Raw genomic sequence first — 14,060 nt, 5'->3', positions numbered from 1 at the left:
ATCGACTTGGGGAAATCTATACAAATGGAAAAATGGGAGAGATTATGGAAAACATTATGGAGGTTTACAGCATCAGAAGGAATCAGAAAACATGATTAAGATGTTTTATAAATGGTATCTGACGCCAGTAAAGATCCATAAAATGTATAAGACCAAGGACAATTGCTGCTGGAGATGTCATAAGGAGGTGGGGACCTTTATTCATATTTGGTGGCATTGTGAAAAAATAAAACCATTTTGGAACAAAATATTCAAATACAATATCAAAAAAACCCTGAGTCTTTTCTACTGGGAATGGTAGAGGAAGATATAAATAAACAAGATGAAAAGGTCTTCCTTTACGCAGTGGCAGCGGCGAGGATTTTAATTGCCAAAAACTGGAAAAAAGAAGAAATCCCTACTATTAGAGAATGGCAAGAAAAGGTGATCAGTTATATTGATTTGGCCAAATTAACAAACTCAATTAGAGGGGGGAGTATTCAAAAATTCAAAAATAATTGGGGAAAATTTAGAGACTATCTAATAAAGCTTGGATTTATTTCCAATATTCTGTAAAGATCCCAAGATGAAAAGCAAAAGAAAGCAGTACAATGGTGGGTAAAAAGATTAGCCTGGGAGGAAGACAAGTGGAAGTCAATATAGGTAAGAATCATTTGTAATTAATAGAAGTTATTACATTGGTCATGGTTACGATAAGATTAATTGTGTTAGGTATTTGATTTAGATAATTGTTAGTAATTGTTAGTAGTGCCGTATATATTGGATAACGAGACATGATATGTAGAATTTGTTTTGTTTATATATTTTATTGTTTATTGTTTATTATATATATATATATATTATTGTTTATTGTTTATTATATATATATTATTGTTTATTGTTTGTATGTATTTTTTAGTTGTATGCTTTTGAGCGAAATTTCAATAAAGATTATTTAATATTAAAAAAGAAAGAAATTTCCTTATTAAAACCATTTCTTTTATCCATTTTGAATATATCATTTAATTGGTGATGCTGTAACCAATCAGCTACTAAATGTCTTATATCCTCAATTTGTTTTCCATTTTCAACTGTTGTTCTGCTTTCATTAATAACTCTTCATAAGTTGCTCATTCACTTTTTGCATTTAGCTTTTTCAAGGACATTGCTTCTAATGGGGAGAGCCACCATGGTGTTTTCTGCTCTAATTTTTTTATATATTTCTCCCATACTGCATAAATTGATTTTCTTACCAAGTGGTTTAAAAAAGTGGTTTATGCCCTTTTGTCTTTTCATACCAAAGATATCCATGCCAACCAAATCTGTTATCATGACACTATAAGTCTAAAATGTCTACATTTTTTAAAGTTGCCCACTCCCTATGCCAGTAAAGACAGGACGCTTCACAATATAACCTCAACTCTGGCATTTGAACCTTGTATTTGAACTTTGGCTTCTTTCCCTGCCAGATAAATTTAGAAATATGTTTTTGCCATTGCCTGAAATGTCCTGCTCCACTGACTATTGCAATACAAAGAACATTCTTGGCAATACATTCATTTTTGTTACCAATGTCCTTCCCCACTTAAACGCATTGTAAATTTCATATGGGAAAATTCCTTTGGTGAAAAATGGGACTCCACTGCGCCATCTGGTGTCATAGCGTTATAATGCACATAAGGAGATTTATCTTTACAAATGTACCTGAGTCACAGGAGAAAACTATTACTTCCCTTGATCTGGACACTATATTTCTGTTGATGCAGCCTAGAACAGCTTTAGCTTTTTTGTTGCTGCATCACACTGCTGTCTCATGTTCAGCTTGCGTTCCACCAAGACCCCAAGTGAAGGAGACAGTGTTGTTGAAGAGGAAGTTTCAGAAAAGCAAAGTGCTTTACACTTTTAATTTTTTCAGTCCCAAAATTGTGAAACAGGAGACACAACAATGTCTCACCAGCTTCCTGTACATGATAAAGCGTACAGGAGAAAGTTGCTTTGCAAATGTGCTTTGCAAACTGCAAGCAGCAAGTTTCATTCAGCCCAGGGCAAATTCATTTGCTCCACATATTAACTGTTGCCTGGTCAAGGAGCCAAGCAGTTTTCTTGGAACACCCCCAACCCTGAGGTTTCTGCCCCAGAGATTGAATAGAGAGTAATCACCAATGATATGAGCTGAAAGATTAGCATTCTGGTAAAAGGTACTGTAAATGATCCACTTTTGCTGGAACACTTAACCAGATTGTGGACTTGAAGGCTTCATTGAAGGCTTTCAGCAGAGATTGTTTAAGGAAGAAATGGGAATTTGCTTTATTTATTTATTTATTTATTTATTTATTTATTTATTTATTATTTATTTATTTTCTATACTGCCCTATATCTGGAGGTCTCAGGGCGGTTCACACAAAAAGATGCTTTGGTAGACATTCTCTGCATTACAGAGGGATGGCCTGGATGACCATCAGGGGTCTCTTCCTGCTCTGCAGTTGTTGTTTTTTATTGAAGTATGACAGACAGAAGAAAGAAATTTGTCTGTATAAAAATCCAGTGGAAAAACATCTATGTGGGGTTTTTGTTTGGAAGTATCCAGCTTTTTCGGAGACCGTTCCGAGGGAGACCATTCCAGTGTCAAACAGCTCTTAGTGTCAGAAAGTTTTTCTGTATGTTTTTCCCTGCAATCTTCTTTCTTGTAACATGAAGCCATTGGTTAGAGTCCTACCCTGCAGAAGACACATCAAATAAGTGTTTCAGTTAAACACATTGTAAACTTCATACAGGTAAGTTCCATTGGCGAAACAGCTGTGTGGTTTTTTTTTCCAGCTTTTGCTACACCCTTAGCTTTCTCTCCACGAGAAGCATCAAAGGGATGGAGGGGGGAGGAGGTTTCAGAGCCCAGAATTGTGTTTAGAAAAGCTCATAAGATGCCCTAAGAAAGCAGTCAGAATTCCCCCTCCCCAGAAGAATTTGAATGTTTGTGCAGGGGGGAAGCCAGAGTTCTGGAGTACAGTGGTACCTTGATTTCAGAACAGTTTAGTTTATGAACAACTTGGATTAAGAATGCTGCAAACCCGGAAGTAGGTGTTTTGGTTTGTGAACTTTGCTTTGGAAGCAGAACATGTTCCACTTCCTGTTGAGTGTGTTCCATTTGTAAATTGAGATGACTCTGGGGTTGTGGCGCTCATCTCGCTTTACTAGCTGAGGGAGCCGGTGTTTGTCCGCAGACAGCTTCTGGGTCATGTGGCCAGCATGACAAAGCTGCTTCTGGCAAACCAGAGCAGTGCATGGAAACGCCGTTTACCTTCCCATCAGAGCGGTACCTGTTTATCTACTTGCACTTGACATGCTTTCGAACTGCTAGGTTGGCAGGAGCTGCGACCGAGTAACAGGAGCTCACCCCATTGTGGGTAATCGAACTGCCGACCTTCTTATCGGCAAGCCTTAGGCTCATTGGTTTAGACCACAGCACCACCCGCGATTTTAAAAAAATGTTTTACACAAGTAGTTGAAGATAAATCTTTACTTCTCAGGCTGGTAACAGTTAAAGCACAAGCATTATTTACATATAAATTCATGAATGCAAAATGTTTCTCTCCCTTGAGCTCAAGAGAGGGTTCTGGCACGACAGCTTATACTCTCAATCAGGCATAGGCAACCTTGGCTCTCCAGATGTTTTGGAGCTACAACTCCCATGATCCCTGACCACTGGCCCTGTTAGCTAGGGATCATGGGAGTTGTAGTTCCAAAACATCTGGAGAGCCAAGGTTGCCTATGCCTGCTCTAAATTCACTTTTCCCTCCCACCCATCCAACTGAATATGTTCAAAATGATACACTGATTGGGAGCGGGGCATAAGGAAAGAGGCATACTTTGCATGCTTAAAATTTCTGGGATTTCTGCTTAAAGGGTCGCAGGCCAAGACAGAAATATCTGCCCATCCTTAGCCTGGAGAAGAGGAGACTGAGATGGGATATGAGAGCCACCTTCGTATATCTCAAGGGCTGTCCCATGGAAGAGGGAGCAAGCTTATTTTCTCCTGCTCTGGAGGGTACAACCTGAACCTGTTGTGTTTGTTGTGATTTACCATCTTGATTGTGGGCGAAAATAGCTGTTCCATTTATACTTCTTCCATTCTTTTTCCAAGAAGGGGGATGGGAAAAGGGAGCGAGAGTAAGAATGGGGATGCAAAGAAAGGCGCCAAAGAGGAGGGAGTAAGGAGGGATGGGGATAGGGATGAAGATGGACGCAGCAGCATGAAAGGGCTTAAAGGAAAAGAGGAGATGGGGTGAAGGGGAAAATGGATGCAAAGCAGAGCTGCAGAAGATAAGAGAGAAGTGGCTTCAGAAATTGAGCTGCAAATGTGACCTCAGTAGATGCATGGGATGAGATGGGAAGGGAAGGGAAGGAGAAATTCTAGGGCAGTGTTTCTCAACCTTTTTTGGGCCAAGGCACACTTGTTCCATGAAAAAAATCACGAGGCACACCACCATTTAAAAAGTTAAAAAAACTAACTCTGTGCCGCCCTATATTGACTATATAATTATGACTGTATGCATATCTCATTAAGAGCTGAATACCCATTTCTGGTTTTCTTTTAAAGAAAGGTATTACCTGCTTGACATTTTACATCATACTGTATTAGAAATCTATTGGTGTGCATTACTTACACAATTTTCAGTATCCAGCCTTGTCAGTAACCTTTGTTCTTTATTAACTTTCCATTAAAAATAATTTTTCTTAAACAATGGTATTTAAAAGATTTCCCTGCACACATTCATGGCATCTTTAAGATCAAAGCTGACAATTTCTATTTCAGGAACACCAATGTTTGTTGTTGTTGTCTTTCACCAAATAGTAAATGAAGTGAACAGTGTTTTTAGAAATGATTTGTGCTTTATGATCAGATGTATTATTTTGTGTATCGTATTGAAACAGCTTCCATGTAGTCTTTTAATGTTGATTACTCTGAGTGTGTGTACAGATTAAATTAATTACCAGCAGCAAAATACTGACTTTCCACTCCACTCCCCAAATATTTTACAAGTAATTAATGCTCAGTATTACTCCCACCATAAGTTTTTGGGAAAAGCAAACTGTAAGTTAGGGACTGAAACGATACAGTACACAAATTCCAAGTAGAAAGCTCAGTAGACTCACAAAACTGTTTCTGAATCTTACAGCCTATACCTAAAATCTAGATCCCAGCAGGCCAACACAGGACTAAAACAAGTTTGTTCTGCAAACCTCGTCGGGGGCCGGAAGGAGGCTCTTCGCAGCCGCTGGGTCGTACGGCTGCGGCGAAACCCCCACCCCCACCAGCAAATGCAAAGGGAACCCCCCTTCTCCATCCCGGGCCTTGCATTCTAATAAACAGGCCGCCGAGGCCGCCTCCCGCTTAGGAGGAGAGAAAGACGCGAGGCGGCGGGAAGGGGCAGAGAGCTCTGCTTTGTCGCTTCCTTACCCGGAGCCTCAGGCATCGGGGGGGGGGACGCGGCGCTCGCACCCAGGTGGCATAAAGGGCAGCAGCGCGGGAGGCGGGAAAGAGGGAGAAGAGCGGAGGCGGCCGCGACTAGGCCGAGCGGCGGCTGGGCGGGAGGCGCAGGCAGGACCCGACCCGAGTCGGCCGGCGGCGGGAACGGAAGCAGCGTCGTGACCCGTCCGGCTTCAAATCGCCCTTCTCCCCGCCGCACGTCGCGGCACACCAGCCAGCGCCTCGTGGCACACTATTGTGCCACGGAACAGCGGTTGAGAAACGCTGTTCTAGGGGGTTCATGTGTCCAGAGTGGCAAAGGGGTCACCGAGTGGAGGAAGCAGGGGTGCACCTAATAGTTTCCTATTTTATTATGTTTTGCAACGGGGAACTGCACAGAGTTTATAAGGATGGGGATGTACATTAGTCCCTATTATAGCCTCTTGATTGAGTTCTTTGACTCCTTCTGGCAGCTGGAAGCTAAATGTCCTTAGCAGGCTGGTCAGGAAGATGAATATTTCAATCTTTGCCTGCTGCATTCCCAAACAAACACGAGCCCCTGAAGAGGAGATAAGAAGAAGGGAGCAAGTGAGCAATAATTTACTTTCCGGTGTTCATTGCTTAGTTGCTATAAACATTCTACATCAGTGTTTCTCAACCAGTGTGCCTCCAGATGTTTTGGGACTACAGCTCCCATCATCCCTAGCTAGCAAGACCAGTGGTCAGGAATGATGGGAGTTGTAGTCCCAAAACATCTGGAGGCACACTGGTTGAGAAACACTGTTCTACATAACACTTTGGCAAACTAGAAATAGTTAGGATACGGAAATCATCAAGGCTGCTGTCAATTTCCTAACCTTCCTTTCTTCTTGTTATACTTACGTTTTATTCTGTAATGTGAAGTTCCCTATCTCATATCAAGGAAGATACACTGAGGAAGGGGATGGATTGCAGATGAAGGGGCCTGTGTGAAGGGCAGGGCAGAGAGGATTGCCCAGGGCTAGAAGCTGGGGTAAGAGGGTCTAGCTCCCAAGTGAGAACTCGGGGGCTCACTTTTCTGTGTGAACAATATGGGTGAAGATTTAATTTTGATAGAGGACTTTGTAATTTCTTTTTCTTCTTTTCTTTCGTTCCCTATATTTTTTCTATTTTCCCTAGTATGATTTTTATTGTGTCTAATGTATAAAACTTTCAATAGATGAAAACTTTGGTCAACTGCCCAAATCGACAATGCAGAATGGGTTTACGCTTTACTGCCTGTGTGATGCTTTCTGAATGCTGTATGGAAAGGCACATGAATCTGACGTTTGGAGAATTTGTAAGTTAGCAGTGAGGATGTCTGCTGAATTTCTGCAGGAATAATATTCTTTTGAGTTCAGAGTAGGAAAAGTAAGGAAGTAGGATGGTTTCATTGCACACTGAGTTATGAGGGTGCTTTCAAACCAGGCTAAATAACACCCCATGAAAAGATAGCCTTATCCTTGCTGCCTGAAAAGAAGTTGGATGGCTTGCAGTGGTGATGTGAGACAGGGAACAGCAGTATCCTGGTTCTGGCAGTGCTGCTTCTCTCAGGGACAGGGGAGGGGTGGGAAATGTAGGGAGGTCCAGATGGAGGCATGGGCATGCCCGGGGGGGGCAGGGGGCAGCTACCCCCCCCCAGAAGCTAAAAAGGAAGGGGGAAAGGGTATAAATTTCAGCTCGCACTGCGAGCTGTAGCATCGCACTGTAGGTTTTTTTTCAGTGCAAAAAGTGGCCGGCGGGAAAAAGTGGTTGCGGAGAACCGCGTGACCACTGCCTCCCCTTCGGGGGGCGTGGACATCATAGCCAGCCAATCCCGCGAGGAGGCGGCGCGCGTTCCCGCCTCTTTCCCCTCCCACCCAGCTCCTGAGCTGCTTCGGCGGGGAGGGGTGTGTGTGTGCGGCTGTAGCGGCTCCTCTCGCCCTCTTTGCCCTTGTACTTGCGGGCAAGTTTGGCGGCAATCGATGGTCTCAACTTGGCGTTCGCAGCAGAAGCGGAGCGGAGTGAGTCTGAGGAGCGGCGGCAAGGGCGGGAGACAAAGCGCTTGAGTTGTGTTGTGTGCGAGGGAGAGCGCACACGCGTTTCCTCTTCCCTGCCACCTTTGCCAGGCTCCTGTCCGCCTCTCTCTCGGTCTCTCTCTCGGTGACCACCCCCTCCCCTCCGGGGGGCGTGGACGTTGACCACGCCTCCTGGGGGGATCCTGGTTACGTCCTTACCAGCCAGCCAATCGGATGGCTCAGGGGGCGTGCCGGGCCCCGTGGCTTGCCTGCCCCCCCCCCATAGTTTTGATCCTGGGTATGCCCATGGATGGAGGCCCCATGGATGTATGTGCACGTGTGGTCCCAAGCAGAGCTATAACTAGGTGAGATGGGTCCCCACCAGGGGTGCAGGCATGGGGGGGGGCGCAAAATCGGCTAAAAAATATGTCGCCTTCTCTTTCCCTAGCAGTAGCAGCAGCAGCTGGATCCCGCAGCCCAGCGCCACAACAGGAACAGAGCTGAATGGAGCACAGCGCGGCTCCCTCGAACAGCACATTCGCTTTCCCACCTCAGCTGGAACGGGCCATTTGGAACCCCAGTCATAGGGGATCCTCCTGCTTCTGCCGCCACCTGTAGAAGGGACGCTGCTTTCCTCCCTGGCTACTTAAGAGCGCTTCTCTCCACTCCACCCTCCATCCACCCCTCTGCCTTTCTCACTTCCTGGTTTTTGCGCGACTTCTGAAGAATGCAGGCTCCAATCGCACGGCTTAATCGTTACCTTGGGGGTAGCAGGTGGGGCAGGGTGTTTGCTCCAAGCACTTCAATGGGGAATGAAAAGAAAAAGGGGTGGGAGACAGGCGGGAGAGGAGAGGAGAGAGTGGAGATTTGCCTTGAGCATCAACTGTTCAAGTTATAATGCTTCAGTGCCTAACTTCTGCGGACACGCACAAACGCGCCCTCGCACAAACTGGCTAAGTCACAAATCAGTCCCCTGACCTCTTCTCTGAAATGAAACATCCCAAGCAGGGGGATTCATCGGCAATCCAGTAGCCTTTCTGAGAAAGGGAAATGTTTTGTTTCCGACGGCCATCTATTTATACGGAATTGCACAGTGCAAATGGCATTGCTAGCTGTTTATGCTTTTTCTCATGTGATGTGGATAGAAATATTCTTTTGCAACGTGGAGACTGCTGATGTGCATAAGCTAATTTAATTTGAAACATTCACTGAAAACAAAATCTATTTTGAGAAGAAAAGCCCTATATGTTTCCGAAAGGTCATTTTCATGCCTTAGAATCTAATGTGGCCTCCAGATGTAGGTGGGTTCCAACTCCCATCAGGCCCAGATAGCACAACCAAAGGCAGGGATGATGGGTGTTGTAGTCCAACAGCATCTGAAGAGCCTACAAAAGTGAAGCAGGTCTGGTCTTATCAGATGTTTTCAAATTGCTGAATACTCAATGCCTATTGAACCAATGATATCTGTGTAATCATTATTTAGCACTTGAATACTGAGCAGTTAGGCATGATCTAATCCACAAATATCCTTGCAATAATCAGGTGAGTCAAGCCCCAAGCCAATATCCCAAGACCCAAGCATATCTTTGGAAATAGTTGAGCTCAGTTTCCTAAACCCTTGTCTGATACCATCAATTTGCACGTACAGTATCCTGAAAATAATTTTTTTGAAACAATTTGTTGTTCCATACCTATATATATCAATGAAAACACATGTTTATTAAAAGCTGACTATTTTCTGTTTCTATTTCTTATTTTCTACCTCCCAGACTTAGGAAGATTGTCCACCAACTGGGAATATCAACATCTCTCAACTTTCAATTTCCCTGATTCCAAAATTGGATTTATTTTTTGTTTGTTTCAGTGAATCCATAGCACTAATTTTCAAGATTAGTGAAGCACACAGCCAAGGACTCTGTAAGCTAAATGTGCTAAATATATCAGTAAATGAACAATAAACAGCTAGCTGGAGGTTTGCATAATTTGTAGCACTTTTAGCTGAGTATATGCATCTGGAAAGTACCCCTAAATTCCATACTGAATGACACTCCAGGTGATTTACGAGAATTGCATACTTTAGTAGTACTTTGGTCTGCTTTGTTATGTGAAGTATCATAGAATACTCCAAGAGAACTGGGTACTGTCAGAAATGATCTAGGTCAGGCATCCCCAAACTTCAGCCCTCCAGATGTTTTGGACTACAGTTCCCATCTTCCCTGACCACTGGTCGTGTTGGCTAGGGATCATGGGAGTTGTAGGCCAAAACATCTGGAGGGCCGCAGTTTGGGGATGTCTGATCTAGGTAAATGTTTTATCTGTGTTAGCAGCAGTTCTTTTCTTTTGAAGAGTTGGAAGCATGTCTACAATTTGTTGTTGTTGTTTAGTCGTTTAGTCATGTCCGACTCTTCGTGACCCCATGGACCATAGCACGCCAGGCACTCCTGTCTTGCACTGCCTCCCGCAGTTTGGTCAAACTCATGTTCGTAGCTTCGAGAACACTGTCCAACCATCTCGTCCTCTGTCGCCCCCTTCTCCTTGTGCCCTCCATCTTTCCCAACATCAAGGTCTTTTCCAAGGATTCTTCTCTTCTCATGAGGTGGCCAAAGTATTGGAACCTCAGCTTCACGATCTGTCCTTCCAGTGAGCACTCAGGGCTGATTTCCTTAAGAATGGATAGGTTTGATCTTCTTGCAGTCCATGGGACTCTCAAGAGTCTCCTCCAGAACACTGTCCAACCATCTCGTCCTCTGTCATCCCCTTCAACAATAGTAGAATAGACACTACAATAGTGTCCTGCAATTTATTTTTAACAGGCATTTTGTAAGCTCTCTGTTACAGTTGGTTTTTAGCCTAACATTTTGTCACACCTCTAAGAGGGATGCTTCAAACTAGTGGCGTGGAAGATATTGTGAAAGTAATGCCATTTTGTATCATATATTATTATAATGTAAAGTTATCATAGTGGAACAAATCAGTATAATATTTTTTGTATCCCGCTTTATCACTACCCTAAGGAGTCTCAAAGCGGCTAACAATCTCCTTTCCCTTCCTCCCCCACAACAAACACTCTGTGAGGTGAGTGGTGTGAGGTGATTGGGGCTGAGAGACTTCAGAGAAGTGTGACTAGCCCAAGGTCAGCCAGCAGCTGTATGTGGAGGAGCGGGGACGTGAACCCAGTTCCCCAGATTTCTAGTCTACCGCTCTTAACTACTACATCATGCTGGCTTTATCTATTTAGGCCTATCTGTGTATTGTTTTACCACTTAATTGCATAAAAAAACCCTGCCAACTCCCATCATAATGTCATTTTTAATGAAACCTTTTATTAAGAAATAATAAGTTAAATATTGGATTTTTGGTGAAAGAATTCAATACAAAGTAAAGTGTGTGAGGAATTGAATGGGCGGTGGGGGGGATTGGAGGAGAGGCAGAAAGAAGAGCTCATTTGTCCATGGCTAAGGAGTGCACTCTGGACAATTCTGTCAGGGGCGCAAGATCACCTACCTACGGCTCTGGTCCCAAGCCATTATCCCCGCGATCCCCTTAACTTGCCACTGCCTTGCCCCATTCTGCTGACCAGCATTGCCACTCAAGCCAGAAGACGCTGCTTCTGCTCTGACCCAATCTCTCATGTGCTGCTGCTGATGTCATTTCCTGGAAGCAGACAGATAAGCACATCTACAGATCACAAGATAGCTTGGTCTTCTGCATTTACCTGCACCAAATGGCAGATATTCTTCTCTGTTCACGAATTGTCCATCCTTGTCCAAAAAATGATTTGGGTTGAACTCTGAAGGTGTCTCCCATCGTGTTGGATCAAGAAGAACAGAGCGCAGATCAGGAACAATAATAGTCCCCTGCAAAGAAGAAACAATTGACTTGGAATGCATTCAGATCAATACTTTATTATTATTATTGTCCCACAGTATACCAAGACTAATAATTGCAGAGACCAATCTGATTTATTACTTCGGGGGGGGGTTGTATTCATCACCTACAAAAACTTTTTGAATAGGCAGGAACACAAGAGGACTTTCCCCCACCTCTTTTAAAATGAAAGCTCACAGCCAGGCTCAGACCTCTGCAGTGGTGGAGCTTCATGCTCCGGCACTGGGGGGGGGAGCAGGCGGGGGGGGCTAGTGTTCATCTTGGAGGCGTGGCACGCTGCCTACAGGCAGGGCGGCAGCTGCGATGGCGCCCCACCGGAATTGCACTGCTGGGGGAAGTGTGCTTCCACTGCACTCATCTTCCTCTGCAACTGGACCTCTGTCCACTTCATGCTCCTCCCCTGCCTCAAAGGCCCCATGGAATGGCACTTGCCGATTGTGAAACATGCAGGTGGAGCTCCTGCTCTCGCCCTTCAGATTTTTGACTAGACAGGAAGTTCCTGTATGGCTGGCTGTTATCTCTCAATATGAAACCTTCTGCTGCTCTTTGTTCTTGGGCTACAGGAGTGCAGCTGTATCACATTTTTATACCTTGGGAATGAGAAAACCACACAGCTTCAAATCCTTTGTACATTGCCTAGGGACCCCAAAAAAACTGATATATTTAAAGCGCTGCATTTCATGAATCACAGCATTGGTGTAGGGCAGTTTCTTCTTATCTTGATAGCAGATTGAGTGAGCAGAACCTATGACATCTTCGATTTCCTTGTGCATTTTATCTGAAAAAGATGATGGAAACAGAAGGTTTATTGTGAATACTGCATTTTATTTCAGATGGACATTTATTTCCCTTGAACATATTACATAAATCTCTGTGAATGCATCCTACTTTCTTGCATTTTTAGCTCACCTGGTCCTCAAAAGAGCTCAAGTCTGTGTACATGGTTCTTCCCCACTCTAGATCCAGGTGTGAAAAGGTTGAAAGTGAAGCTAATCTCAGTTGTTTCTGGTTACCAGAGTTGGCTGTATTTGCTGAAGGACTGGGATCAAAGGCTGCCCCCCCATGCACTCTCTCTTGTGTGTGTGTGTGTGTGTGTGTGTGTGTGTGTGTGTGTGTGTGTGTATTCTCCATCCCCTGCCCTCAATATTTCCTACTTAGTTTCATTAATCCTCATTTCCTCAATTGATCTTTGGCTAGCATCACTCATGTAAAGGTAAAGGTAAAGGACCCCTGGACGGTTAAGTACAATCAAAGGAGACTATGGGATGTGGGGCTCATTATGCTTTCATGCCTACGGTAGGGAGCCAGTGTTTTGTCCAGCATTCCAGGTCATGTGCCCAGCATGACTAAACCCCTTCTGGCACAAGTGGACACCATGATGAGTGCCAAAGCGCACGGAAACTCTGATTACCTTCCCACTGTTTAATTACACTGGCATGCTTTCGAACTGCTACGTTGGCAGAAGCTGGGACAGAGCAACGGGAGCTCACCCTGTCACGCAAATTCGAACTGATGACCTTCTAATCAGCAAGAACCAGAGGCTCAATGCTTTAGACCACAGTGCCACGCACATCCCTCATGTAATGCAGCATGTAGAGGCAGGAATGAGGCTCAGTCACTTATTTCACAGCAGGGGCATTCTTGTACATTTGCTGCATAAAGAAACTGCAAAGCAAAGCAGCTTGTGGTATGGTATCAACCTGGATGTTGAGCATGTGTTCCTACGTTGCAGGGGTTTGTATTAGAAGACCCTTGGGGTCCCTTCCAACCCTACAATTGTAGGCTTCCATGATGACAAATGACAGAGCATTGCCATTAAACTCATGTCCAACTTTAAGCTTCTAAGAGACATTTTATTTTGTTACATGACTATTCTGCTCATTCAATGAATTTAGGAAAAGGCCCATGGTTTCCCCAGTCCCAGCTTATCATGCTCGCAACAACCCTAAGACATGCCTTAGACTGCAGGAGAGTAGTTGATTCATCTCCACTGCGTTGCCCATTGCTACACTAAGCCATTCCTTCAGAAAACCTTTCATTGACTCACCTTAGTTTCACAACAGAGGCCCATCCTCTGCCCCAACCCTCTCCTATCCCAATTCCATTACACATTCAGACCCTACATCTCTTCCTGTCCCAGTAATCATAGATTGGAAACATCCTATGGGAGAGGGCATTCTAGGCATTTTGCATTTTTTGCTTCTATTGATCTTGATTTTAGGTTCCACAAACTATGTAGGAAAATATTGGTGGGAAAAACTGATCTTTCCAGACATGTAAGTCAAAAACATTTAGCTTATTTCAGACTTCTGGGGGAGGAAACAAGCTGAAGGACATATCTCAAGATAAGCTCCTGAAGTTCCTTTGTTTTTTCTTAATGAGTCTTTTTGTATCTTACTTTCTCCTATCCCAATTCCATTACACATTCAGACCCTCCATCTCTTCCTGTCCCAGTAATCATAGATTAGAAATGTCCTATGGGGACAGGGCATTCTGGGCATTTTACATTTTTGCTTCTGTTATTTATAGGTTCCAGAAAATTTGTAGGGAAATGTTGGTGGGGAAAACTGATATTTCCAGACATGGAAGTTAAAAACATTAACTTATTTCAATAACATTTGCCTTCCATAATTTCCATCATAAATTCACTTTTAATTATTTCCGATATGAACCCTTTAAAGAATTATGCTCCACCTTAGTGATGAAGAGAAGCC

The 14,060-nt window shown here is 43.9% G+C and overlaps 1 protein-coding gene and 1 long non-coding RNA gene across 3 annotated transcripts in view; one reads left to right on the top strand and one right to left on the bottom strand.

Moving 5' to 3' along the window:
* Positions 1-5,814: 5,814 nt before the first annotated feature.
* LOC118078840 (cytochrome P450 2J5) overlaps positions 5,815-14,060 on the bottom strand; it is a 34,816-nt gene continuing 26,570 nt past the window's right edge. The window contains exons 7-9 of the mRNA XM_060274307.1: positions 11,937-12,124; positions 11,174-11,315; positions 5,815-6,002 (exon numbers count right to left, since the gene is read on the bottom strand). Of these exons, the coding sequence (XP_060130290.1) occupies positions 5,815-6,002; positions 11,174-11,315; positions 11,937-12,124 (518 nt within the window). The remainder of the gene's footprint in view (positions 6,003-11,173; positions 11,316-11,936; positions 12,125-14,060) is intronic.
* Positions 7,250-10,173, top strand: LOC132592140 (uncharacterized). Of its 2 annotated transcripts, none has more exons than XR_009557556.1 (2): positions 7,250-7,464; positions 7,907-10,173. It is a non-coding gene; the product is annotated as an uncharacterized LOC132592140 (long non-coding RNA). The 2 variants fall into 2 exon arrangements; XR_009557555.1 differs by having other exon boundaries at positions 7,250-7,823.

The sequence above is a fragment of the Zootoca vivipara genome, chromosome 5, assembly GCF_963506605.1.
Source record: "Zootoca vivipara chromosome 5, rZooViv1.1, whole genome shotgun sequence".
Lineage (NCBI taxonomy): Eukaryota > Metazoa > Chordata > Lepidosauria > Squamata > Lacertidae > Zootoca > Zootoca vivipara.
The sequence above is the reverse complement of the archived record's forward strand: the minus strand, read 5'-3'. Positions and strand labels throughout refer to the sequence as shown.